The sequence below is a fragment of the Ascoidea rubescens genome (genome assembly GCF_001661345.1).
Source record: "Ascoidea rubescens DSM 1968 unplaced genomic scaffold ASCRUscaffold_12, whole genome shotgun sequence".
Lineage (NCBI taxonomy): Eukaryota > Fungi > Ascomycota > Saccharomycetes > Ascoideales > Ascoideaceae > Ascoidea > Ascoidea rubescens.
Genome location: NW_017962924.1, coordinates 468,311 through 495,644, shown reverse-complemented (window position 1 = coordinate 495,644; position 27,334 = coordinate 468,311). Strand labels below are relative to the sequence as shown.

Below are 27,334 nucleotides of genomic sequence, written 5' to 3'. Positions count from 1 at the left end.
AAAAACAAAAAATTGAATAAGTTAAAGTTAAAACAAAAAAATTGATGCAATCATAAATATTTGATTTGTTAGTTACTAATATTCGAAAAACTAAGCTCGTCAATCAATGTCGAGTTTTCTTTTTGATTTTTAATATTAGATCGAGTTCTTTTTTTCATACTGCCTGATTCGTGATTTTGGGATCTTCTCTTATTCTTGCTGGAACCATTGTTTTTGTATTTGCTTAGGTTTTGTCTTTTTTTACGATCATCCATCTCATCAAAATTACTATCATCAGTTATATCATGAACAGTTACTTTTTTTAAATTATCTGCAGCCATTTTTTGCAGTCTTGCATTTTCAAACACCTCAAGAAGCTCAAAGTCTGAACTGTCGTCATCTGATATTATAGTTGAATCTAACAAATAATGTTCTTTGGACATTTTGTTAAAAGAAAACTGATTTTTAGGTCTTTTTCCATAAGTTTTCATTTTCTGATATTTGGGTAATAATTTGGTTTCCCTTTCAAACTCAAATGTCTCATTATCCGTTGTAAAATTCACATTCTTTGGTGTTTTCACATCATACAAAATGTTCTCTTTCTTAGTCTTATTATGAACACTTTCCAGAGTAGAATCATTGGAATTTAAACTGATAATTGATAATGACTCGCCAGTCTTGTGGGATTTTTTATCAATTGCCATGTTATTCTCTTCTTTCAAATAATTCTTAGACCGAATAGGTGAAGGAGTGTTGATATTAAAGAGAGCGTTATTCGATTTAGCCTGAATGCTATCATTCTTGTTTCTACCATATATATTGTTGCTAATAATGGTTTCATTTCCAGATATTGCTTGCGAAGATAACAATTCTTGATTTAAATGAATCGAAGATTTCTTTTTCTTGTAAAACTCAGTCGAGGTATTTCCTTTTGAAAAACCGCTGTTGATGGAAGACTCAGTGTTAGACTTGTTCTTTAAAGGCGACGAATCTATCATTGACTTGTTGAATTCTGGCAGACTTTCGTTAACTCTTTTGGGAGCTGTAATACTTTGAATGAACTCGTCAGAGTTCAAATAATTATTATATCTTTGATTATCAGTTTGAGTTGATTCATAATCATCATCGTTGTCTTGAGGAATTCCAGATAATTTTCTTTCTTCAATATTTTCAACATCGTTGTCAAAAACTGTAGAATTATTCAAGGAAATATTGTTCCCCATTGGTTTTTGATTACGATTTTTATTTCGGGTTTTATCGTTTGAAAGCTTTTTATTATTTTTGTTTTTATTAAATGCAAATGGATTTCGAGACAATCGTTTTAGTTTTTTAGGAGTTGTTTTTTTTGTTTTACGTGATGAAGAGAGAAGATCGAGATCATCCATTAACAGTATATCGCTTTGATTTGCTGTTTTCTTTATGGAATACAATTGTAGTTTCCTCTTGGATTTTGCTGTTATTGGCTTTGGTGTCAAAAACACTAAATTATCATTAATGGAACCATTATCTTGGTAATTTTTATTAATATAATTATCCGAAGAATATTTATTGTTATTATCAGGATTAGCATTAAGTTTATTAGCATTAGGTTTGTTATTGAGAAATGTTGGTAGAGGAGTTGACGTTTGAAGGTCACTAATGCTAATGTTAAACTGATTTTTAGGATTTAGTATTGAACTTTTAAGTTTAGTTGAATTTAAATTTAGATTTCCAGTTTTAAAATTATTAATATCTATCTGATTAGAAGAAAAGGGAGTGGAAGTGTCAATGTTATTTAAATCAAAATGTATTTCATTATTTTTTAAAAGTGGTGTTGAAGTTTGAATTTGATCTTTTAATAAAAATGGCTTCCTTTTGAATAAAGGAAAAGGAGTTAGAGTTTCAATTCCATACAGATTTATATTATTAATACCAAGATTATTTTTATCAAACAGAAATGGTGTCAAAGTTCCAATGCTATTAACCTCTATGTCAAGAGCATTTTTATTGGGAAAAAAAGGAGTGGAGGTTTCTATGCCTGTTAAGTGAAATTTGGGATTATCTTCTATTAAATAAGAATCGTGCGCATGTATATTATTATTTAAATTTATTTTTGGAATAAGTTCAATGTTTTCTTTGTTTTTAATAGGGTCATTTTGGGTGTTATCTTGGTTATTTTTTTCACTTTTGAATTCCTCGTCAATTTTGGATATCTGCTCATCAGACTCATCATTTTTACTTTTTGCAATAATTTTTTGTTTATTTGAGAATAACTTCCATAAATTTGAGTTTTTTGAATCTATAGATTTTAAATGTCCATTATCTTCAACAATCTCACCCGTGAAAATATCAACCAAATCTCCCTGGTTATTCAAGTCATAAGAACTATATTTTTTAATAATTGAGTTCCACTGAGATTTAATTTTTTTAGTTGATTTAAGTTTTAACTTTTCAATTTTTTCCTTTGAATCTAGATTTAAATTATTATTTTCTCTTTCTCTTTCTTTTTCTTTTTTTTTTTGATTAGCAATATGAGTTTGACCACTATCATAATCATTTTTATTATCACTATCATTTGTGCTATCACTATAATTTGCAATTGAGATTGAATTGTTATTTTCAGCTATATTGGAGCCATCGATGCCATTTGAAATATGATTAAATGCGTAATAAATATCATCCAAAATTTCAGTATTTTGAAAATCTTTGTTTTCATTGTTATTATCATCAGAAAGAGAGCTTTCATTTTGAACAAATGACAAATTAATATTGCTAGTGTTAAATTTATATGTTATTTTTGACTTTAGCTGTTTACCTAAATCCATTAATAAAGTATAGGAGTCATCATTTTCATAACTATTATGTGATATGTCATTTGTAGAATTGTCAGTGCTGCTGCTAGCAAGTTTAATATCTTTTTTATTATTTTCTAAATTTTGAATTTCTTTATTTTTGTTAGAATTTTTTGTGTTGGGATTTTCATGAGAGTTATCTTTAGTATCATTCGCATTATTAGGACTTTTAATGATATTACTATTATTATTACTATTAGTATTATTATTATCATTCAGATTAATTTTATGATAATTGTTTTGCCTGGAGTGAGCCTCTTCATTTTCATGGCTCTCGCTGTTCAAACTTTGAATGCTTTTATCAGTATCATAATCAAAATTTTGGTTTTCATTAAAATCAGATTGAAATCTTCGATTGAAACTGCCGAGCCTCTCATTGCTATCTCTATTGTTATTGTTTTCGTCATATTTTTCATCCACAAAATCAAGCAACATTTCTTTCTTCAAAAAGGGAAAATCCTGAGACAATAATTGAAATTGCTTTTGGTGTTTCTTAATGCTGTTGATAATTTTCAATTGGTTTTCTTGGATCTCTATCAACTTTCTCATATACTGGTTGTTAGGAATATTCAGAAAATACGGCTCAGAAACCCCCTGTCGCCGGTCATGTTCGGTTTCTTCGTTTTGAAAGTCAATCTTGCTGTCATCATTTTTCATCAAGGGCACCAACTAACTTCTATTCATACTCTCCAACTGCACTTGGGTTCTGTTCATTTGTTGGCGTTGGTGTTGTTTCTTCTCACATAACTGTGGAAAAAGCAACATCCGTGTAAGTTCCGTGTACTTCCGCACACAGGATACATACCGTAAACATGCGGATATCATGCGGAAATTCTGTCCAAACACACGGATTTCCGGAAACGGGAGGTGAGTTTTTTCAGAGCGCAACGGCCGCTGATTGGCCTGTTTTTTTCTTGTTGCTAAGAGACTTTCTTTCTTTCAGTCTGCTGGAGATGTTTGATTTGACTTTGCCTGGCTAAAATGATAAGGGTACTTTGCAATAATAAGATAGCAAGACTCAAGCTGTTGAACAGATCTTTTATTATTTTCAGGCCTCAAAATTACTTTCATGCTGGTATTTTGTTTAAGAATCAAATTGGTCAAATTTCACTGAACAAAATTAAAACCTTTCCAAATTTAAATCAAGATTTTCAACAGAATCTCGATCTGAAAATAGTCAATGACAAATTCACAAAAAAGGTTTCGAAAAATCCAATAGTGGTATTCAATGCGCCAGACATCAATTCGAAGGAAGACTTAATTGAGAAAACTAGGCTGAGACTTAATTTGAGAAATGAAATCCTCGATATTGATCCACAATCTTTGACTTTAACCAAATTCGCAAAAGAACCAGATTCAATTTTTTTTCTTCAAAACCTTGGAACTGAAAAGGAAAAATTTATTAGCAGTTATGAATTTTGGGATTTTGTATTTACCACGAACAATGAGTTGTTATTCAAACAACTTTTGAATTTAATAACTAAAACCTCTGAGAACGATGATTGTTCCATAGATTTGCGTGACGGTTCATTTGATTCTATCATAAAGATGATTTTTTTAATTAAAAATCTTGTATTGGATAATATAATAAACAAACCTCTTTTGACTTACAATTTGATAAGTAATTTGAAGCTTTTGTTTCGGATATACAAAAACCAATTAAGTTGTTCTTCAGAAAAATCTATTTTGCAAATATATTTTTTTATTGAAAATCAAATTTTCGAAGAAATCAAAGAAGCCATTGAATTTGGTTCTGAAAATCAAAGCGTCATAAACAACAATTCAATCAAATTAACCTTATTAAGAGAAATTTTTTTTCCAAACTCTACTTTTTCAAAAACTTCAATAACATATTTATTCAATTATTTGGCTAATCAAAATATAGATCACAAAGAAATTTTTAAAGTATTCGACACACTTTCAGTTTATGTTAATTTGATTCTTAAAGATTCAATTGAAAATAATGTCAAGTATTTAAAAAACGATCCCGGTAATATATCAAACCTTTTAGAATTGAAAAAATTTATAATTATTTTGCATCCGTTTTTTTACCATCGTTTATTTCAAACTCTACCAGTTAATGAGTATGAGAATTTTTTTATTAGATTAATTAATAATAATATCATAACTTTCCAAACAAACAAACACTTTGACAAAGTGTTGCATCCTTTTTATAATCATCTTTTGTCCTCTAATTTAAACTTATATTCTCTAACTCATTTAGATATCAAAAATTTGTTAATTTTACCACAATTAGACATTGAATCAAACCTAGGGTTTGATTATAAGCTTTCTCCAAGGACCGATAATAAGCCAGAATCAAGCGTTAAAAATAAATCCCTTGCAGAAATTAACAATGAAATAATACATCAATCCATAATTGACCTGAAATTAGAATTGTTATATTCTTTTAAACAATTATCAAGAATAACCAAAAATAAACTTAAAGAGTATCAGTATTTTCAAAGATCGTATCACTTGACTTTTAAACTGTCCAAGACAATTGCGTCAAAAGAAATTTATAGAACAAATTTTGAGAAATTCAAAATACAAATAAATCAATTGCTTCGAGTCACACAAAAACGATACGAATATGAATTTTCAAAAATGACCGTTGAAAGTCAAAAAGATTTTTTAACTTCAGATTATATTTTCATTAATTTTATTTTTTTCAGTTTAATTAATTCCAGTAAACTTTTAGCTTTCATTTTTCAGCAGATGAAAAAAGTACATTATGACAGTAGAGTGAAACTTTTCAAGATGGTTTTATCTTTAGTTAAACAATTTAGATTATCTGAATTACCTAGAATTTCATTGGTATTGATTAAAAGTATTATTGAAAATATAGAAACTTTTGGAAAATTAAACGATACCGACATTTCTATATTAACAGTTGAATTGTTATGCACATTTCAAAAGAACTTTTCAAGAGATTCTCTCAACTATTTGAATAGTTTTATTAAAGTATTTGATGACAAAGTTTTTTTAAATAATTTCAAATCAAATTTTGAAATATTGAAATATTTCCAGGATACCGAAATGAATGAAGTTATTGATGGGACGGTTTTTTCATTGTTAAACCAGTTGGGATTGGTTGAGTATTATCATCATCATCAAAAGGTTGAGCCTATATCATTTTTAGACGTTAAGAGTTTTGAATATTATATTGAGAATCTAAAAGTATTAAATCCTGACTTTGGGAACAAGCTATCATTGAAAACAAGTTTGATAACAAAGGAGTTCAAAATTCATTATCTAAATATTTTTTACAAACAGACACTATTTTACTTAAGTCTTGAAAAAAGCATGCATGCTAAGGAGAGGGCACATACAATATTATCGTTTTATAATTCATATAAAGATACAATTATTAAAACGCAGACATATATTTCAAATAATCCACAAGCCAGGTATTTAAAAACACATCCATTTCATCCAGATAATTTAGATATTGGTATAGTTAATTTATTTTTAAGTGAGCTATTTGTTATTGAAAGATTGGGAATTTGTTTTCTCAAGATATATAATGACTATCTTTTGTCGATAATTTCAAAAAAAATTGTTTCAAATTCCAAAAAGAAGTTTGATGATAAGTTTTTTGAGCATATCATAATTGGGACTATTAAATTCAAAATCATGAATCAGAATTTCAACAAAGATAACTGGAATAAGAAAATTGAAGAGATAGACAAGTGTATTAAAATTACTGAGGTTATGACTAAATCGTTCAATTTAAAGGTCACAAATGAAAGTATGAATTGGATAATAATTGGATATGATCGATTAAAGTTGTCTAAAAAAGCGTATCAATGGTATTGTAAATTGACCGATAATTTAAAAGACTTTCTGTCTTTGCGTAACTTTGATGTTATCAATATTGCGAAGATCAATAAATGGCAGTATCCAACAAGATTTAAACTAACGAAAACACACCTTAAGAAAAAGGACCATATTGAGTTGGCAAACTATAACATAAAGGAAAATGAACTTGGAGAAAATAGCATTTTTTAGTATTCTGGAATCCTATTTAGGTTGTATATATGTGCATATGTCAGTAGTTCGACGCTTGTCTAATGCTGTTGTATGCAAACCCGTAATTGTGGTAATTTCCAGGAACACGAAACCTGAATTTGGCTTGTTTCAGTTGCTAAATCGAACCAGTGATATTCTGGTGGGAAGTAACAGATGAAGAAACCAAAAAAAACACATTAGTCCTTCTGCTAGATGAATATGAACAGCGGGAAGTTATTGGTTAACTCCAATTTTTTTTTAGTTAATAGTAACTTGTTGAAAAAAAATTACAACAATTACAAACCGCCGAAAAATCCGATTGTTTTATGTCATGGGTTTTCAGGATTTGACAAAATTTTATTGCTACCTAGCTTGCCATTCATAGCAGATAAATTAAGTAATAGGTTTGAAAATAAAATCCACAAAATCAGTGATGATCTCACGAAAAACAATATATATTTTCATTATTGGAGGGGCATAAAAGAGATATTGGAAGCAAATGGATCGAAAGTCATCACAGCTTCGGTTCCTCCTTTTGATAGTATTGAAGATCGAGCCAAAAAACTCAATAATTCTATTGAAAATTACATTGATAACGACCCATATTTTGAAAAGTACAAAAATAGCGATAAGAGTCCAGGTCAGTTGAAGTTCAATCTAATCGCCCATTCAATGGGCGGGTTAGATTCAAGATACTTGATTTCCAAGATAGATAAGAAAAGATATGGCATCTCATCGTTGACCACTATCTCGACTCCCCATCATGGCAGCGAGTTTGCAGACTTCTTGAGCAACTTGTTGCAAACATATAAGATTCCCCAGCAAGTGGTACCCCCCAGTCTCAGCCAACTAACCACCTCGTATCTCAACGAGCAGTTCAACAAGAGTGTTGTGAACGATCCGTCGGTGAGCTACTACAGCTATGGAGCCCAGTTCACTCCAACCTATCGTAATCTCTTCAACATCCCCTGGAGGGTCGTGAACAAAGCTGCCGGCGACAACGACGGATTGGTGTCTGTGCTGTCGTCGAAATGGGGCACTTATCTCGGAACCCTCGAGAACGTCGACCACTTGGACCTCATCAACTGGTGGTGGAGCTCCAAATCCACCGCGACGGTTTTCGATGCTGCTGCGTTTTACGTGCGCACTGCTGCACGTCTTGCAGATGACGGCTTCTGAGCCAGCCGAGCGCAAAACGCCCGTTTGGGCAAGATCAAAAGTGATTAGTGACTAATCTGTATATAATCCTTTTAGCTGCCTCTGTTTTTGTTGATACAACACAGATGTATCTTGCAAATTGTGCGCTTGGAAATGGCTGAAACATCTGAGTTCCTTATAAGACCAATTGAGAGAGAAGACAAAGACCAATGGGTCCAGTTGTGGTCTGGCAAAACAGACAGCTACTTGACTTTCTATCAAAAATCGGTTCCTCCTGATGTTACTGACTATACTTTTGAGAGGTTTTTGGACGAATCGGTTACAATGTGGTGTGCTGTTGCTGTCTCTAAAAAGACAAATAAAGTCATTGGTTTTATTTCTTACTTGACCCATTTGAGCACCTGGTCTCCAACAACTTACATGTACATCAACGATTTGTATGTTTCTGAAAAGAATAGGCTTGGTGGTGTTGGGAGAAAATTATTTGAATACACCTATAAGCAGGCTGACTTGAAGAACTGTACTAAAGTTTATTGGTCTACTCAATTGAATAACCACAGAGCCCAGCTTTTATATACTAAAGTTGGCACCTTTGAAGGTTATGTAAGATATTCAAGAAATCCTGATTATGAATTTGAATCATAATCATAGCTTAACTTTTATATCAATAACTTAATTTAACGTTATATTTTTTTATAATTTTCCTTTATTATTTTCATTATCATTATTTGTATTTCAATCTATATACCTTAGTTCTCAAGATCTAAGTACAAAACGATTCAAATAAACACCTTTTTGGTTTCAATTCTTCTGGTATAATTTCTGTTTCATTAACAAGTTGAAATGCTCCTGTTCCAATACTCATTGTTTGTCCTAAGATGATGCACTCAGAAACCCCCTTGACCTCATCTTTCTTCATATAAAATGCTGCATCAAATAAATGATCAGACGTTTTCTCAAATGATGCCAATTGTAAAACTGAATCTCTCATTTTAGCCAACCCATTTCTAGTAATACCCAAAACTTCCCCCTTGTATGTCATAACATCTCCCAACAATTGGATGTGACGTGGATCAAGACTCATACCATGGTTGCTCATAGTGTAGATAATTTCATGGATTATACTGGCTCTAGCTGCCTCAATACCCAACACATTAAACATCTCTAAAACATGGTTCGAACTGGTTTTGGTTCCAGCAATACCATCAATTGTCATAACATCTTGGAGCCCATAACCTTCAATCAATAACACGTTTTCTTTAAGTTTTTCATCAATATTAATAACTGCTCTTTGCACCCCTGGCAATCCCTTGACCTGAATATTAGGCAATTCCCTTCTTAATTGCTGAATTCTGAAAAACAAATTCGATTCGTGAATTTTTTTAGTAGTGCTGGCCGATTTGGATGCTTTTTCTTCATCCTCATCATAACAGTTAACATGGATCGTATTATCCGTCATAATATTGATATCTTGTCCAGAAATCTTCAACTTAGATGCCCTTGCAATGGCTTCTGCAACATTTTCAATGGTCAACTCCAATTGTAATTTGGATACCGTTTGCAAATCAATTTTGATTTTTAAATAAATTTTAGATGATGAATACACCTCCTCAATATATCCACCAATATGATGAAGCGTAGTTTTCTCAATTCTACCTTTAACTAATCTTGCAGCTCTTTCATCTTTACCATTAACCAAAATAGCTTTAATAATGGGTGTAGAAATGTCCTTTGTAACATCAATAATTTCCTTTATACGAGGAACACCTAATGTAATATTCATAGAAGCAACACCAGCAAAATGGAAAGTCTTCAATGTCATTTGAGTTCCTGGCTCACCAATAGATTGTGCAGCAATAGCTCCTACCGCGGTTGCTGGCTCAATATTAGCCTTGGAATATTTATGCAAACAAACATCAATAAAATTTTCAACAAACGAGAAGGTAATTTTACTTAGTTGGTCAATTGAATTTTGAATAAAAGGCGAAACAATATCTTGATCTTCTGTTTTTGTTTTAGGTTTTTCGAAACATCTTGAAAGATTTTTCTTGACCCTTATACCTCCCAAAATTTCAGCTTTTTGTTTAACAAAATCAATAACAGAATCATAAAAACTTCTTTCACCATCCAGATTATCAACAAACTCATCTTTGTTAAGATCTTCCACATTACTAATTACACGTCCCAAGTTATCATATCTTACCAATTTATCTTGAAATGGTTTCAATTTATTTGCTGCTATTTCAATCACTTCATAAGGCAACAAACATTTATCTTCAGAACTATAAGTAGTTGTATAACAATGATTCCAAGTTCTATCAAAATCAACAGGTTGAGCATCTCCTTCCATATCGAGTGGGTCGAGACCATCTCCACCAAATTTAAACTGAACAATCCCATTTGAAGAGTTTCTGACAGTTCCATCATACTGACAACTAAGATCTTCTAGAGATTTCATTAATCTTCTAGACATATAACCAGTCTCTGCTGTCTTAACAGCTGTATCAACCAAACCTTCTCTGCCTGAAATGGCATGAAACAAAAATTCTGGGGGAGTAAGACCAGAAAAGAAAGAATTTTTAACAAATCCTTTAGACTGAGGAGTTTTGGAATTTTTCAAAAAATGAGGTAGTGTACGGTCTTCAAAACCATTTGCAATACGATTACCAGAAATAATTTGTTGTCCGACAACTGCTACCATCTGAGCAACATTGGCTGCAGAACCTTTAGACCCGCAGGTAGCCATAATTAATGGCGCGTTAGATTTCTTCAACACATCTGAACAAACAGAACCCAAAGTACTTCTAATATCGTTTAAAATACCTGAAATTTTAGCCTCCAAAGTTTGTTCCTCATTACACCCTGCCTGTGTTTCCAATTTTCCTTCATTATACAATCTGATTAAATCATCGCATTCTTTATAAGATTTCCTAACCAATTCTTCCTTCTGAGTTCTTAAGCTTAATGGAGGCATAACATCATCAATACCAATTGAAAATCCACGGTTTCCAAGATATCTGGCAGACATTTTAGCCATTCTATTCATTGCTTTCACAGCTTCATCAGGACCATAATCACGTAAAATAGAATAAAATACGGACTTCTTCTTACCATCACCTAAGACTGATTTATCCATTACTCCTGACAAAATTTGTGAGCCCCTGATTACAACAAAACCATCATTGGGAGACATTTCATCTCTATATCCTTTCAATGGCTTTTCAAAGGTTTTATTTTTTGCATCCAAGTTGATAACTACTTTAGAACTGGAATTCGGTTTAATCAATAGCGAAAATACTTGCTTTCCCGTCCATAAATACTTTGGCTTGACAATTGTTGGAGGAGGTAAATCGAATTGGGTATTTGCATCACTCATAGAAGCCAATATTTGAGATAATTCTGCTCTGCTAAAAAAGGTATCTTTTTTCGACAACAAGTAACTGGCTGTAATAAAATCTTGTGTAGCAGCAATAATTGGCTCACCACTCTTTGGTGTCAATAGGTTATTCTTGACTGCCATTAATGTTATTGCTTCAGTTCTAGCTTCTTCAGTTTGCGGAACATGTAAATTCATTTCATCGCCATCAAAATCGGCGTTATAAGGAGTACAAACACACTCATTAAATCTAAAAGTACGCCATGGTTTAATTTTTGCATAATGAGATAAAATAGATAAACGATGTAAAGAAGGTTGACGATTAAAAAGAACTATATCGCCATCATTGATATGTCTTTCAACTATATCACCAGAACGCAATTCATTTGCCAACTTGTCTCTATTAGAAAACTTTAAATTTCTTTTAGAATCTTCATTCCTCTTTATAATATAATTGGCACCTGGGTGGATAGTTGGACCATTTCTAATTAGTGTTTTTAATTTTTCCTTATTAATATTGTTGACCATTTCTGGGAATGTAAGAACTTTTGCAACTCTATCAGGAACAGCAACTTCTTCAATTGATAAATTGGGATCTGGGGAAATGACAGTTCTAGCAGTAAAATCTGCTCTCTTACCAGATAAATTACCTCTGAATCTACCCTTTTTACCTTTTAATCTCTGACAAAACCCTCTTATAACCTTTGGTTTATTGCCCATATTACCTGGGCCTGGAGGAATAGCATTAATGACGACATCTGAATTGATGTACATGGCAATTGAAGCCTGAAGGAAGTCCCACTGTTCATTTAGCTTATTGATTGGAATACCGTTTTCTAGACCCGATCTTATCAAGTTAGAACAAAAAACAATTTCATTTAATTTTACAGTCAAATCATCTTCATTTGAGGAGTCTACCATAACAACCGAAGGTCTGATACAAGCAGGTGGACATGGTAAATATCTCCAAATATAGGTTTCAGGTCTGCCACCAGTTTTGGGGTCCAATCCAATCAACTCCAATTCTTCGGGAACAATTTGCTTAAAAAGATGTAATACTCTTAAAGGATTTAAATCATCAACACATCTTTTGAAAAACCTTTCTAGTTCGGGATTTGATTGAAACAAGTGATTAAAATCTTGGTCCCATTGGACTTTTTCAATAGGATTTTTTTTACCGATCCATTTAAAAGTGTCATGTATAATTTTTAAAGCAGCATTACTTGAACCGGAAGCTGCTTTTTTGACACCTCCATTGAGACATCCACAGTGGTTGCATCTTCTCTGCTTTTCACATTGTTTGACAATTTTTTTCATAACAGACATTCTCTTTAAATTGTCTATGGAAGGTTTTCTCAACTCTTTTGAAAACCCAATTTTGGTATTCTCATCTAGCAAAACTCTTGAACAATTTTTACATATGATTTTTAAAATTTGAATGATATGTCTGAAATAACCAATATGAAAGCATGGTAAGGCCAATTTGATATGGCCAAAATGACCATTACAGTTTATCAAGTTACCTTTACAAGTCTTACAGTATAAATCTTTGGAACCTACACCCATTTTAGTATCTAAAACACCATGTTCCTTTGGAACCCTCATTGGAGCAAATGAGATATCAAACATATCACCACCGCCAATTTCAACTTCAGACTGCTGAACAACTTCATTTGCACTTAAAGCACTGAACTCAATGCCCTTTATGATTTTGGGAGAAACATCAGTAATTATTTCTTTACTCATATTGTTGTTGTTGATGGTTACTCAGAGGATGATTGAAACAGAAATAATAAAGTTTGAAGATTTTGATTGTTGGATAAATTTTTCGTTCACGTGCCACCACTGCTGGATGAACAGAATTTTGGACAGGAAGGCGATAAGCAACAGAAGCAGTAATTTGCAATTAAAAGGGATTGGTGATAGAAGTGATCGATAATTGGAAGGGATTAGTGATTGGGAAGGGACAGATGGTTACATTGGTGAACGAGAACCAGCTCTTTTTTGACCAATGGCTCTTTGAAGATTCACAAGGATTTTCTGCAATAGCTACGCGATAACTTTCAGGTAAAGAACAGAAAGACGCTTTTGTGATGATTCTAAATAAGAAACGTTGTTTGTAATTGTTTTTTACTTTTTATGATTTGAAACATACCTTCAAAGGCTTCATGTTTTAGTTTTGCGGTTCGATTGCAATATTCTTTCGACCGATTGACGATTTTGATAGCCATGAGACTTAGATATTTATGTTTGTGTGCTTTTTGCTGGAACTTACAGTTAAAATATAAAGAAAAGCAAAGCCTTAGCTGGCAATTTACAACTGTTTTGCTTCTTTTCTAATTTCAAGAGAAATTGTTTTGCAATGTCTTTTTGTGTTTTTCCCTTTTGGGGTTCATATAATGGTATGTGATATACACGAATATGCGCTATCTGTTCTGTAATTTACACAGGAAACTGTTTTTTAATGGCTCACATCTCAAACAACACTTTTACCCCGCACCAGATGTACTGTTCAAGGAGGGCAATTATGTGGGAAATTAGCTAGGATCTTTTTTTGAGCTGCCAAATTTTGTTTGTTCACCAGTTTTTCGGGGAATTGGCGTGGGTTGAAAGTCTCTTTTGCAGTTGTAAACGTATCCTAAAAAGTGTCGTTTGGGATGTGGATTATTGCAGCTTCTTAATTGGGAGGCGCACTAATCGAGTTTCACAAAGAAAATAACAGACTTTAGAAAGCTCAGCTCCTCAATTACTTTATTCTTTGCAACAGTTTTTGTTTTGTTTTGTTTTCCAAAAGATTCAACGTTGCACCAATAAAATATTTTGTTTCTTTCTTTCAATTTTTACATAAAAGTTAAAAATAAATAGTTTAGACTATATTTTCTTTGGGTGTTTTATCTATATTTATTTTTTGAATTTCAGGATGGTTTTCAGCATGTTAAAATCGAGTATAGAGCAATTCTTTTTGGTTAATAATAATAAAAAAGCTTCAGCTGAAAGTGAGTTTGAGGAAATATGTAAAAACATTTTGATACTGGCAGCTAGGAAAACTATTCAAAAGAAAATTAAAAATGGAAAAATTGATGAAATTGATGAAAAGTTTTTCCTAAACCAAATTGAAGCAAAACTCAAGGATAAAGATGAAGCTGATTTTTTGAATTTTAAGAAAAAGCTGCATACGGCTTCAAGATTTAACGCTGTCACTGCTGTTGAAACCAAAGAAGTTCCTAAAAATCCAAAGATTGAAAAAAGTCAAGCTAATTTACAAAAAACCAAAAAAAATAGTTTCAAAAAAAACGATCTCAAAAAAAATGATCTCAAAAAAAATGATTCCAACAAAAATAACTTTAAAAAAAATAATTCCAAAAAATTACGTCCTTCTAAATATCTTCAACATTGTCAAACTTGTGATGAATTTTTATTTCAAGACGAGATTAAGGCTTATCTGATTGAAGCTACTAATAGATTTATGCGGAAGTCTAGCATTGAAAATCTTTTACAAGAGGATGATGGGATATTGTTCCTTTCTAAATCGTTCTCAGATAAAGAAAAACTAAAAAACAGAGCAAAGGCAAAGCCAAAACAAAAAGAAGCCAAAAACAGTGGAGTTAAAATTACACTTAAGATAAATAAAGCCTCTGAAGGCACAGCTCAAGATAAAATTACATTTAAGATAGATAAAGTCTCTGAAAACACAATTTGAGATAAAAGTAAAGAAACAAATAGTAAAAAATACAATTGGTACAAGTATTGTATTGTTATTATTTTTGTAACTAAATTTCCACTTTTCATAGTTTTCAATATTTTTATTTCCCGTTTTTTTATAATAATCCACAAAATAATCAATATTTAGGATAATCAAGAAATCCTTTCCTGAACCATCCTTTAAAGGAACTGGACTTATTTAACTGGCTAGGAAGGTCTACAAATATTTTTTTGTTTTGTTAAAACTTTATTAATCTGGTGAAGAGTGAATTTCCTTGATTGGAGGAGCTTTTATTTGTTTGAGACTTTGATTTGATCCAGCTATTTCACCAGAGAAGTGTTTCTTCCATAATATAGAAAATTGATATTGCAGTTCAATATTTAACTCACCAGCTCGAAAAATTAACAAAAGAAGCCACTCACGTGATTAACAAATACGTGATCTGCATATGCAAAGTGTAAGCAAACATGCATACAGACGCGCTGAGCAGAGTTTGACAGTTTACCCAGTGAATCCTGTTACATCCAGGCCAAAGGAACAAACACCACAATGCATGATTTTACATTCAGAGTAAGGTACAAACATAACGATACTTGCATGAGCAAGCAGGAGGATGGTCTAACCACAGCTATGGTACTATCAGCTACAAAATTATAGTTATCTGACCCTTCTTATTCTATTTAAAGGAGCCAGAAATAACTACTGTTCTGAAATAAACGTTACCAAAGTTGATTCAATTCTGTGATGCAAATCATTTCAGATCAAAATAATTCAGATAATGCAGTCTATGATAGAAGCAATTTGTGGACCAAGTGCCAATTCTTTTCTGACCATTCGTTGAAATAAAAGTAAATAAACGGAAAAAAAAAGAAATAAACGTTAAGAGGTTTTTGGATAAAAGTATCACAAATCCCTCTCCAATTAGTAACAAATTACAGAATTAAACTTATTCTCAAGGGAAGTAGTAGAAAAGACTATAATTTTGATTGAATCTGCAAATGTAACTTTTGAATGTATCTGAAAAATATTTCAATTGACTGTAGCTGTTTCTTATTTTCCATTAAGAAAACACTCTTAATGGTTGCACTTTCAATTTGGGATTGGGACCCAAGCTCTCATCCAAATTTATGTCTCCCTAGGTCGTTTTCTTTCCTTAAATACCAGGCTTTCAAAAACATTTTGTTTCAAGTCTTTTATCACTTTTTGTTTCCTTTAGTGGTTACTCCATCTCTGGCTCCAAAATTATGCTACTACGATGGACATTCAGTCTAAGTTACCTTTCAACATCATCAGTAAGATTATCTTTTACATTCCAAAGGACAAAGTCTGGCTTTTGACGTTATCCCCCTTTGCTTCGATTTCCTGCTGTGCTTATTCAGGTCTATTCGAGAACTTGGTGGTTCTTGAAGAAACAGATGGAGCAGATCGACAGCCTAAGTATGGTCTTCGTCTGTCAATTATCAAACTCAGAGCATTCTACTGTCGTTTGAGGGTTGAAGATATCATCAGCAATGTTCAAACGTTTAGAAATCATTTCAATTCAACAAAAGAGCTAGATTTGGTCTTTCGTGGTTCAAATAATAATTTTGGATTTCGGTTCTTTCAATTGATCGAAAATGAGCAAATACTCTTTTCGAATTTATCTGTTTTATATTTTACTTCTTTAGCAGATCTTGGTCCAAAGATAGCGAGAAAGATTTTAAACCACTCTGTTCTACAGAATCAACTTGTTCATCAGTTGAGCAAAGTATCATTGACTTCAATTACAGAGTTCAAGCATGTAAAACTTTTTGAGAAAATGTATAAAAACATGAACAGTATTTTATTTTACAATTCAGATCTAACTGAGTTTCCTGAAAGCTCCAACAGAAATCTCTCTCTATTGAAAAGGTTGAGTTTTTTTAATGTTTCTAAATTCCCAAAATCATTGGGTTTTTGGTTGGCATTGGTGAGTTTAGAATCTCTTACATTCAAAAGTTGTAATTTAACGAAATTGCCAGAATTGAATTTCTTAAACAAATTAAATTATCTTAGAGTTACTGGAAATCATTTTGATTTTCAAAAATTTGAAAAATTAGTTAATTTAGAATATTTATTGCTTGAAGCGTTTGCTTTTGATTACAAAACTGTAACTTTTGAAGTTGGCTCATTAGAAAATTTTAAAAGGCTAAAACATTTACAGATTAATAGATATGATTTGGACAAAATACCAAAATTTTTCAATAATTTTATTGACTTGGAATATCTAAATTTAGCCCATAACGAGATCCCAAAAATTGATAATATTAACAACTTAACCAAACTCAAATATTTAAACATATCAGCAAATTGTCTTTATTTAATTGAAAATTTGGAAGACTTGAAAAACTTGGAGGTCTTAGATTTGTCATATAATGGGATCAGCGAAATTAAAATAAATAATGATTTAAAAAACATAAAAATTCTAAATTTAAGCCAAATTAACTTTGCCAAAACAGAAACGCCTCTGCTTTCAAAGTATTTTAGCAATTTAGAACAGTTAAAATATGTTTATAATAATTGTTTTAATTTTGAAGAAATAAAACTATTGAAAAACTTGAGAGATTTGAACGTTAAATTTATGAGGAAAAATGTAAATTTAAAAAAAGAGAATTTTCAAGGAGTTGAGAAATTGGAGAGATTGAATCTACTGTTTAGTAAAATTGCAGATGCATCATTTTTGGAAAATATCCCTAAAACTTTGAAATATTTAAATTTATCACATAACGAAATCGAGGAAATTTACTTTGATATTGAATCTGAAGATAAAAACAGCAGTGAAGATGACAGCAAAGAAAGTAATAAGAAGGTTGTCTTTTACTTGGAAAATTTAGATTTATCATTCAATAAAATCTATCACTGGTGGAGTTTAAATTTAATTGATTTTCCAAATCTAAAAGTCTTAGATTTAAACAATAATGATTTTCAAGAATTCAAAGTGGATGAAGTAAATTTTTTAGAAAACTTGGAAACATTGGATTTATCGTACAACTGTTTTGGAGAAGTTGATATAAAATTTGGAGATTTAAAGAAATTAAAAAATTTGTATTGTTTCAGAGATCAAAAAATTGATCTTGATGCTTTAAGAAAAACAAAAATCCTAAAGGATGGAGACAGCAATGAAATTTCGAATGAAAACAAGAAAGAGAAAGAAAAGGAAAAGGAAAAGGAAAAGGAAAAGGAAAAGGAAAAGGAAAAGGAAAAGGAAAAGGAAATAGTTGAAATTGTTGAAATAGAGAATAGTTGTAATGATAATAAGCAAAAACAAAAAGAGAATTTATGCTCATCTGCTAACAAACACCCCACTGATGATTGCAAAAATGAGATAGAAGAAGCAGCAAAAAAAAGAAAATTGAATTAGAATAAATAATATAGCTATATAGCTATTATAACTATATTGATGCTTTAATTACATAACTTGAGAAAAAAAACCAAACAAATCATTAAATTAATGTTCACATAAACAAAATTTGTTATTGAAAACATTGCTTTCATCTTTATCTTGAGATGATCTTTCTTTCATCAACTGAAGTCTCAAGGTTTTAGATTCTTCAAGTAAGATTGGCCATTCAAACTTGACCTTGTTGTTGTGTATCAATTCTTGAATCTGCAATCTCGTTTCATCGGTTAGATACTTTTTGAATTCTTCTTTATATTCTTGGTCGTCCCACCAGTCTTTTCTTTGAATTGGAACATCACTCGTGGAGAAAACAGGAGTTTCATCACCTAAGGATGGATCAACAACAAAGAAACATAGGATTTTCCTAGTTCCAGGCTTGGTTTTATCTAACAATGAGAACTTGTTAACATGATGCTGCAAGAAGTTGGGAAAAACCAATAGTCTGTTTTCAGTACAGTTGATATGACCTTGATTGCTAACAGCTCTAGATTCTCTTGAAAGACTATATAGGTCCCAAACAGGACCAGTTGCATCTTGTTCGTATTCGTAAAAGTCTTCACAGGCAACAGGAGCTCTAAAGCTTATAGAGCTTCCAGTGATGTTGTCATTTTCGTAATAATATAGGATTGTTGCAACGATTTTCTCATTATCACAGCCCTCAACATGCCATGAACCACCATTATAGGTTGGGTTCTCAGGAGTCAATTCAATATTGGCCAATTTGACAATGACTTTGAGCTCAGGATACAGTTCTTTCAAGTTTAGTAGATCGACTTTGAAATCCTTTTCTTCAATTGGGAACTTTAACGACTTGTTTGAATATGGAAGTAGATGTTTAGTAGTTGTACCATCGTCATATAATTTTTCAATGTAGGATTCAACATCGTATTGGAACCCATAATCTAAATATTCTGCTTTCTCTTTTAAACCATCAACCAAACTTTGAAAGCTCTCATCGTATATTTCTTGGGAAGCAAAAGGAATGGAGATTGATTTGTTGAATGTTTCAAAAGTATTAAGAGCATCTGTTTCTGCTCGAGACAATACTAAAGACAATCCATTTAAACAGGAGTTGAAGATTTTTTGGATATCGTTATATAGATCAGTGTATTTGAATGGATGTAGATTATTGATATATGATTGAATCTCATAAGCATCTGAAGATTTATTGAATTTGAAAACAGTTGGTAACCATTGGAAATTTTCGGAAATATATTGAGATATTTTGTAAGTAGATCTATTTGGTTTGTATGCATCAGCATGTTCAACGATTTTCAACTTGTTATCAATTAAAACAGGCGAATAACCATATCTTAGAGTGTATAACGAAGGATGAAGCAAGTCTAGAACCTGATCATTTGAATTGGGATGATAATCTTTTGGTTCGTTTGCTTCGAGGTTTTGGGCACTTTTAAGAAATTTTGTTTTCAAATCTGGGTTAATAATATCATCTTTGCAAAAAATGTAATCAATCAAACCACAATCATACTTGTCTTCAGTCACACTCTGGATATAATGGAAATACTTCAAATGATCAAAAACATATTTGATTAAATGGTCGAGATTGTCGTAATGGTAGCTGCGTTTCAATAGCCCAGACCTTATTTCTCTCTCCCATTTCGATCTGATTGTTGGATCTTGGTACTTTGTGGACCAGTTTGGCTTTGATCTAATCTCGTAGGATATCAGCTGAAGATCAAATACAATATTCGGTCTTATTGGAATTAAAAAATTATGATAGGTTATAAAAGACATGATGGACAAGATGGAGATGAAATTGAAAAGGATCACAAAAGAATAAATGAAAAGAGACTTTTCAGCATATTTATAAGCTCAAACAAACCCCAGAAAAGTTTATTTTCGATAGCAAAAATTCAAGATCCAAACTATTGTCTATTTTGAGACAAATATCTGTATACAGAGCATATGGACAAACAGCACAGGATCTCGCTTTCTAATGCAGCGAAGTTAGTTGCGTACTTATTCGTCACGCAACTGTATTTCGAAGCACAATCGATACCGGTGCATCGTCAAACATTATATACGCATTTCGAACCGCTTGAACAGCGTGTTTTACGAATAACGGATCGGTTGTCTTTTCGTTTTGGTTTGACGGCCTGTTGGTTTGGAATTGTGCAAAAGAGACGGGTTGCCTAACTCGGTGACAGCACATCAAATAAGCAAGAAAGCGGGAGAATGCGCTATTTCCCCGGGAACTGTCCTCTTTTGGACAGCTGCTTTTTTGGGAAGTGGCTGTTGCCGAATCGAAGCGAAACGAAAAGGAATCCCAAAGCAATCGCACCAGTTTCAGACCTTCAGTTCCTCCATGTCTTATTTCTTATCTCTTGATGCTTTCTCTTATTCCCTTTTTTATTTTTTTATAAAATGAGAAAAAGATCCAATCGTAATTTATTTCCTCTGGCTTCTAAGTCGAGAAAGAAAAGATCTATTTCTTTTGACCCTGGAACCACCTCATACAATACCAGTGCAAGATTGCCATCGCTTAGAGCAAGAGCCATTAACAACCCAAGCCAATTTAATGATGTTTCAATAGATGATTTTTTGGATTCAGAAGCCTCTATTGATACAACTTCATCTAGTCTTGTTAATTCAACTGATTTATCCAGTGAATCTGTTTATAATTTTGTCGATAACTCTTTGAATTCGAGCAATCATCTCCATATAAATTCACTACCAAGCTCCCCTCCACACTCGAATGTTGGTCGTGATTATCATGACTCTCTGGAAAATAATAACATTGATTTCACTGATGAAGATAACGATGACGATGACGATGACAATGATAATGATAATGATAATGATAACAATTTTACTTTTAATCCAGATGAAACAATAACTAGTCTACCTGTCCCCAATTTAAATCGTTTTTCTATTCATAATTTTGATCACAATGATGATACTACCAATGCTGAAAACAGCCATAAGAATAAACTGGATTTACTTATTAGTTGCAACTCAGATGTTACCTGTTTTGATATAGATTTAGACAAGTATGGTAGAATTCAACCAAATTATATAAATTATAGTGATTCAAATTCCCCAGATCAAGATAGTGAATTTGAGTTTGATTTTCATTTTCATTCTAAGAGCATAAACAATAATAATAACAATAATAACAATAATAACAATAACAACAATAACAACAATATAAATGCTGAATATTTTATTGACAATAATAGCAATACACTAAACTCAAAAATATCAAAAATTGATATCAATAACAATAACCAAAGATTAATTCATCAGCTAATCAAACAAAAGATATCCGACGCATTTAATGATGATTCCATCGAATTTCAAAATAACCAGTCTTTAAATTTTGATAGTCTAAATCTAATTTCTATTCCAAACGCTATCAGCGATATAAAAGATCTAGTCTTATTCGATAAAGAAACTAAAAAAATCAAATCCCCAAATTTCCAACTATATTTTTATCATAATAAATTAATTAACATCAATCCTAGATTATTCGATATTCCAAATATCCAGGTCTTAAGTTTCAGAGATAATAAACTATCTTCAATTCCTGGTCTGATACTAAATTGCTCAAACTATCTAAGATCACTTAATTTATCTCTCAATAAATTCAAATATTTGCCATGGCAAATACTTTACTTAAATAATCTTGGAACTTTATGTATTCGACCAAATTCAAAACTATTGGAGTTTTCAAATTTCCAAAAAATCTATCCCTTTAAAAATTTCAGAATCATAACAATTTCCACAATCAATTCTTTTGCATATTTGAGATTTGCTTCAGAAATTATCTTTGATGATAAAAACTTGCAAAATAAAATTGATAATATAAGAATTAACATATCAAAAACAATAAATTTATTGAAAAACTCATACAATAATCATGAAAACGATAATAAACATAATCATTCAAAAAAAAGCAAAGATCCCCCCTCAATCAAAGAACTAAAATATGAATTATATCTCAAAAACAAGCAGCAAAGACTTAAAATCCAAAAAATTATTGAAGCTTCAACCCCAATTCTTCCAAAACTATCAGAATTGTGTTTACGACAACTAGCCACTTATAAGTTGTCAAAGTCAGAATCAAGTTATTGGGCAAAAAATTTAAGCAAATCCCATTTAGAATTAGTGTCTAAAGCATTAATCAATGGTTCAAATAATGAATTATGTTTTACCTGCAAAAAATATATTATAAGACCAATTGGCACAGTAATTGAATGGTGGGATATTCTAGGCAATAAATTGGTTCCGATCAAGAAAAAATTTTGTTGTAGAAGTTGTATTCTAAAATACGAAGCAACGATTTCTTTAAATTGTTCAACTGATGATGATATTGATTATTTATCAAAATTTGAAAATCAGTTTAAAAAGGATATTGAAATCACTGAAAATGACAATAATTTTGGTTCAAATGATTGGAATGAAAATCAATATGACGGCTCCAATCAAAATAATGATTCTATTAGATTTAATGAAAATTTTTAATACTTAACTGACAATTCTTTTTGTTTTAAAATCATGTACTAATGAAATCTCAACGCTCCTTTAATTTATTTTTTATTTTTTAATTTTGCAAACATTCCCTGATATTTTTCGTCCCAACATATTCATTCATTTATTTTTTTTTTATCTTTTTTCAGTTTAGCATTTTTTGTTCATTTCCACTTTTTATTCATTATCACTTTTTTTTAACAACTTCTTTAATTATATGTCTTTTCTATCAATCTATTCCTGTGTAGAATGACCTGAATTAGTATTTTATGTGCTAGGCTTATTGGCCTAAAAACATTAGTAAACAGCTTTAATTTAATTGGATCTAATGTTTGATTTAAGGGAAATAAATCTCAAATGAAAAGCAGTTTTAAAAGAATAATGTTAAAATTAAAATTTCCCTTTTTGGAAACACCTTTGGATTGTCCAATCAAATAAAAGTTCCATAACAATGGATCTGAATTCTTTATATATGAGATTGAAAAAGAGTTATCTATAATTTAAAAACATATAATTTAACCTATATAAGACAATGCGCTTTATTATTCAATAAAATAATAAACAGAAATTCAGAAATTCAGAAATTCATGAGATTTTAAGATTATAAGACTATGAGTTGATTGTGCTATACTTTTTTTTTGTAGTTTCAAATTAACAAACGTATTTAACTATTGTTTTCTTTTTTATATTCAAAATTGTTGTACATTTTAATTTTTTTAAATAATACCAAAAGAAATTAAACCAAAGAAAAAAAAAAATAGTAAGTAAAAACAATTTTTAATGAAACAATAAGCAGTGTGAGAAAAAAAAAAGAGAAAAAAATATGTATAACTTTCAACCCCCCCCCCCCCCACAAATGAGTAAACCAAACAATTATGGAACACTGAATAAACTGAAATTTCTTACAATATTTGGACCAAATTCGTCGTAATCTTGTTTAGTGTGACAATACGCTTTAAATTCACTCGTTTGAGCCATTAAACTACCACCAAACCAAACAGCATTTCTTTGTCTTCTATGAGAAATAACTTGAACCTCGACTCCCGTACTTTTAGCATTTGATAGTCTTTCTGAGGCTTCGATTCTTTGTTTGACAATGTCTCTTATATCTCTTTGTAATCTTCTACCGAAATCTTTAAACATTGTAGAACCACCACTTAGAACGATATTTTTATACAATCCTTTTCTTACATCTATCGGAGATGATTGTATAGCTTGATCAACAACAGTTGGTAGAGGAATTAAGAAGTCGGATGAAGCTATTTCTGGGTTGAAGAAGATTTCAGGAGCTAGAAACTTTTCGTAACCAATATCAACAATTTTTTTTTGTGTTTTGTTTTGATTTTCCACGATATACTGAGAAAACTTTTGTGAATCATTATCGAATTTTCTAAATTCTTTAACAATATCAGGACAAACATAGCAGTAGTTTTGTTTAATCTGTTCGGCAGTTCTTAAAGACGAATCGGCCTCGCCTCTTTCTCTAAGCATTTGTTGAATAAACAAAGTGATGTCTCTTCCAGCAATTGGAATATTTTTTATTGCTGAACCAATTACATACCCTTCAGCAACAGGAATAACATGGGTGACCCCGTCACCAGAATCAATAACAGTACCAGTCAAAACCCTGTTTTGAACTTTTGAGGAGGTCCAAGAGGCAGCCAATGCTAAGACAGCCTGGACAGCTATGTATAAACCAGCACAATTGAAGGATTCAAACATGATTTCAGCAGTATTTTCTCTATTTTCAGGAGGATTCAATGGAGGTTCAGTCAACAAAAAATAGTGGTCCTCTGGCTCACATCGCAAATACTTGAATATGGAGTTTTCCCAAAACCTCTCCATATGATCCCAGTTTTCAATTTGACCATGTTTTATGGGATAGCTTAGTGAGTAGTTTGGACCATTGCATGCCTCGAGAGCTTCGTCGCCAATATAAAAGTCTAGGTCCTCCATGCCTCTTTTCAAGGCCACATTGTTGTTGCTAAGATTGCTATTGATTGCTGAAGCGCCAGAACCCGAAGGCCCAGATCTTCGTGGTCTGTTCAATGGAGCAGAAGGTTTTCCTGAAAAGTTTGAGTTGGTTGCAATAGCAGTAGGAAACACGAAAGATGGAGCGTCGTTACCGGCAAAACCAAGTTTGGTCAAACCAGTACCATTGTCCATAACGACAGCTGGGGTTGCGATGCTCGCCATTTTCAACAAGAATTGGTAATTGAGATCAACAGACGATAGAACAAAACCAAATCACCTCTGGCTTGAGATTGTTCTCTTCATTTGAGCATTATCTGTCAATCTTTTCGTTGCGATTAGGGGCGGTTCTGCCGGAAGTCGCCGGAAGTCGCGTGACTGAAATTTGGATTTCAAATTTTTTTGGAACTGAAAAAAAAGCGTTAGGAAATGTTTTGTTCAGAAGAAACAACGAGAAACAACGAGAACATTTTCACTGCAACTCTTCTGTTTTTGCTTTTGTTTCTGTCTTTCTAGCACACACCATACCTGTTATTCCAAATGGCCCACGCTCAACCTCAGATGATGGAGATGCCTGACATGTCCAACGCAATTATTGCCCAGGACGAAATGGGCAGGCCTTTTATCATTGTCAAAGACCAGGGAAAGAAAAAGAGAGCCCATGGAATTGAAGCTACAAAGTCCCATATTTTGGCTGCCAGATCAGTGGCCTCAATTATCCAGTCCTCGTTGGGACCAAGAGGTTTGGACAAGATTTTAATTTCTCCCGATGGCGACATTACTATAACTAACGACGGTGCGTCAATTCTTTCTCAAATGGAGTTGGACAACGAAATTGCAAAGTTGTTGGTTGAATTGTCCAAGTCTCAAGACGACGAAATTGGCGACGGAACCACAGGTGTTGTTGTTCTTGCTTCCAGTTTACTAGACCAGGCATTAGAACTCATCGATAAGGGCATTCATCCAATTAAAATAGCAAATGGGTTTGATTTGGCCTGTAAGATAGCTGTCCAAAAATTGGACGATATTTCTGAAGAAATTGAAATTGATGATGATAAAGCAGATTTGTTAAAAGCTGCAAAGACTTCCCTAGGATCAAAGATTGTATCTAAATTTCACGACCAATTTGCTAAAATGGCTGTGGATGCAGTAATATCAGTGGCTGATTTAGAGAGAAAAGACGTTCAGTTTGATTTAATCAAGATGGAAGGAAAAGTTGGTGGTTCTTTGAGCGACTCCAAATTGATCAGCGGTATCATAATTGACAAAGAGTTTTCGCATCCCCAAATGCCTAAATCAATCGAAGATGCCAAAATCGCCATTTTAACATGTCCATTCGAGCCTCCAAAGCCTAAAACTAAACACAAATTGGACATTTCAACAGTGGAAGAATTCAAGAACCTACAAACTTACGAACAAGAGAAATTTCAAGAAATGATTGATTACGTTAAAAAATCCGGTGCCAATTTGGTTATATGTCAATGGGGTTTTGATGATGAAGCTAACCATTTACTATTGCAAAATGATTTGCCCGCCGTAAGATGGGTTGGTGGTCCTGAAATTGAGTTGCTTGCAATTGCGACCAACGGTAGAATTGTCCCAAGATTCCAAGATTTATCAAATGAAAAATTGGGTACTTCGGGAACAGTCAGAGAAATTGAATTTGGTACAACTAGAGACCATATGTTGGTAATTGAACAGTGCAGCAATAAAAAGGCTGCTACCCTATTCATCAGGGGGTCAAATAAAATGATAGTCGATGAAGCTATTAGAGCCTTGCACGATTCGTTATGTGTTGTACGTAACTTGATCCGTGACAATAGAATTGTTTATGGAGGTGGTGCTTCCGAAATAACATGTTCCATTGCCGTCAACGAGGCAGCAGATAAACAAAAGGGCATTGACCAATATTCATTCAGAGCCTTTGCCAATGCACTAGATGTTATTCCAATGACACTAGCCGGCAACTCAGGGTTAGATCCCATCGAAACATTGTCCTACATCAAATCCAGACAAATCAAAGAAAACAACAGCAAATTGGGTGTTGATTGTTTGGGCAAAGGCACCAACGACATGAAAGAACTATTCATTATCGATCCATTAATAGGTAAAAAACAACAGCTATTGTTGGCTACGCAGTTAACCAGAATGATTTTGAAGATAAACGACGTCATCATCACCGGTAAGGACACCTACTAAGCATGATAGTTCCGATATACTTATATACTTTTTCATAGCTTGATCAACGTCAAGTAAACCATCAATAAATAAACAATAGCTAATTCACAAATACCAAATAAATAATTCCACAGTTCCACAATTAACCATCTCGGTCTCGTCGAAAGGGGCAACTACGCTTTCGAGGGTTGCTCCATTTGGGCTGCCGTTCTATTGCC

General features: G+C 32.3%; 10 protein-coding genes across 10 annotated transcripts; 6 read left to right on the top strand and 4 right to left on the bottom strand.

The window, feature by feature from the left end:
• Window positions 1-68: 68 nt before the first annotated feature.
• Window positions 69-3,488, bottom strand: ASCRUDRAFT_14891 (uncharacterized protein; the record flags this gene model as incomplete). The annotated part of the gene is made up of 1 exon (XM_020189266.1): window positions 69-3,488. The coding sequence occupies exon 1, from the start codon at window positions 3,465-3,467 to the stop codon at window positions 69-71; it is 3,399 nt and encodes a 1,132-aa protein (XP_020045791.1). The 5' UTR covers window positions 3,468-3,488.
• Window positions 3,489-3,791: 303 nt separating this feature from the next.
• On the top strand, window positions 3,792-6,821 carry ASCRUDRAFT_71831 (uncharacterized protein; the record flags this gene model as incomplete). The annotated part of the gene is made up of 1 exon (XM_020191995.1): window positions 3,792-6,821. The coding sequence occupies one exon, from the start codon at window positions 3,792-3,794 to the stop codon at window positions 6,819-6,821; it is 3,030 nt and encodes a 1,009-aa protein (XP_020045790.1).
• Window positions 6,822-7,040: 219 nt separating this feature from the next.
• On the top strand, window positions 7,041-8,624 carry ASCRUDRAFT_9521 (alpha/beta-hydrolase; the record flags this gene model as incomplete). Its single annotated transcript, XM_020195172.1, has 2 exons — window positions 7,041-7,834; window positions 8,105-8,624. The coding sequence occupies 2 exons, from the start codon at window positions 7,041-7,043 to the stop codon at window positions 8,622-8,624; spliced, it is 1,314 nt and encodes a 437-aa protein (XP_020045789.1).
• A 118-nt stretch (window positions 8,625-8,742) lies between these two features.
• Window positions 8,743-13,101, bottom strand: RPO31 (DNA-directed RNA polymerase III core subunit RPO31; the record flags this gene model as incomplete). The annotated part of the gene is made up of 1 exon (XM_020190796.1): window positions 8,743-13,101. One exon carries the CDS (start codon window positions 13,099-13,101, stop codon window positions 8,743-8,745), a length of 4,359 nt encoding a protein of 1,452 aa, XP_020045788.1.
• Window positions 13,102-13,962: 861 nt separating this feature from the next.
• ASCRUDRAFT_87556 (uncharacterized protein) lies at window positions 13,963-15,443 on the top strand. The gene has a single exon (XM_020194964.1). The coding sequence runs from the start codon at window positions 14,276-14,278 to the stop codon at window positions 15,053-15,055; it is 780 nt and encodes a 259-aa protein (XP_020045787.1). The 5' UTR covers window positions 13,963-14,275; the 3' UTR covers window positions 15,056-15,443.
• Window positions 15,444-16,313: 870 nt separating this feature from the next.
• On the top strand, window positions 16,314-18,437 carry ASCRUDRAFT_14886 (leucine-rich repeat domain-containing protein; the record flags this gene model as incomplete). The annotated part of the gene is made up of 1 exon (XM_020189263.1): window positions 16,314-18,437. The coding sequence occupies one exon, from the start codon at window positions 16,314-16,316 to the stop codon at window positions 18,435-18,437; it is 2,124 nt and encodes a 707-aa protein (XP_020045786.1).
• Window positions 18,438-18,524: 87 nt separating this feature from the next.
• ASCRUDRAFT_9517 (DUF4246 domain-containing protein) lies at window positions 18,525-20,231 on the bottom strand (the record flags this gene model as incomplete). Its single annotated transcript, XM_020195169.1, has 1 exon — window positions 18,525-20,231. The coding sequence occupies one exon, from the start codon at window positions 20,229-20,231 to the stop codon at window positions 18,525-18,527; it is 1,707 nt and encodes a 568-aa protein (XP_020045785.1).
• A 606-nt stretch (window positions 20,232-20,837) lies between these two features.
• Window positions 20,838-23,167, top strand: ASCRUDRAFT_77205 (uncharacterized protein). Its single transcript, XM_020193769.1, has one exon. It carries the CDS (start codon window positions 20,862-20,864, stop codon window positions 22,959-22,961), a length of 2,100 nt encoding a protein of 699 aa, XP_020045784.1. The 5' UTR covers window positions 20,838-20,861; the 3' UTR covers window positions 22,962-23,167.
• Window positions 23,168-23,805: 638 nt separating this feature from the next.
• ARP3 (actin-related protein 3) lies at window positions 23,806-25,198 on the bottom strand. Its single transcript, XM_020193768.1, has one exon. It carries the CDS (start codon window positions 25,161-25,163, stop codon window positions 23,841-23,843), a length of 1,323 nt encoding a protein of 440 aa, XP_020045783.1. The 5' UTR covers window positions 25,164-25,198; the 3' UTR covers window positions 23,806-23,840.
• Window positions 25,199-25,389: 191 nt separating this feature from the next.
• On the top strand, window positions 25,390-27,253 carry CCT5 (chaperonin-containing T-complex subunit CCT5). Its single transcript, XM_020193767.1, has one exon. It carries the CDS (start codon window positions 25,479-25,481, stop codon window positions 27,135-27,137), a length of 1,659 nt encoding a protein of 552 aa, XP_020045782.1. The 5' UTR covers window positions 25,390-25,478; the 3' UTR covers window positions 27,138-27,253.
• The last annotated feature ends 81 nt before the right edge of the window (window positions 27,254-27,334 follow it).

Coding starts and splice junctions, on each gene's coding strand:
- ASCRUDRAFT_87556 (XM_020194964.1), top strand. CDS start 14,276: ATGGTTTTCAGCATGTTAAAATCGAGTATAGAGCAATTCTTTTTGGTT.
- ASCRUDRAFT_77205 (XM_020193769.1), top strand. CDS start 20,862: ATGAGAAAAAGATCCAATCGTAATTTATTTCCTCTGGCTTCTAAGTCG.
- ARP3 (XM_020193768.1), bottom strand. CDS start 25,163: ATGGCGAGCATCGCAACCCCAGCTGTCGTTATGGACAATGGTACTGGT.
- CCT5 (XM_020193767.1), top strand. CDS start 25,479: ATGGCCCACGCTCAACCTCAGATGATGGAGATGCCTGACATGTCCAAC.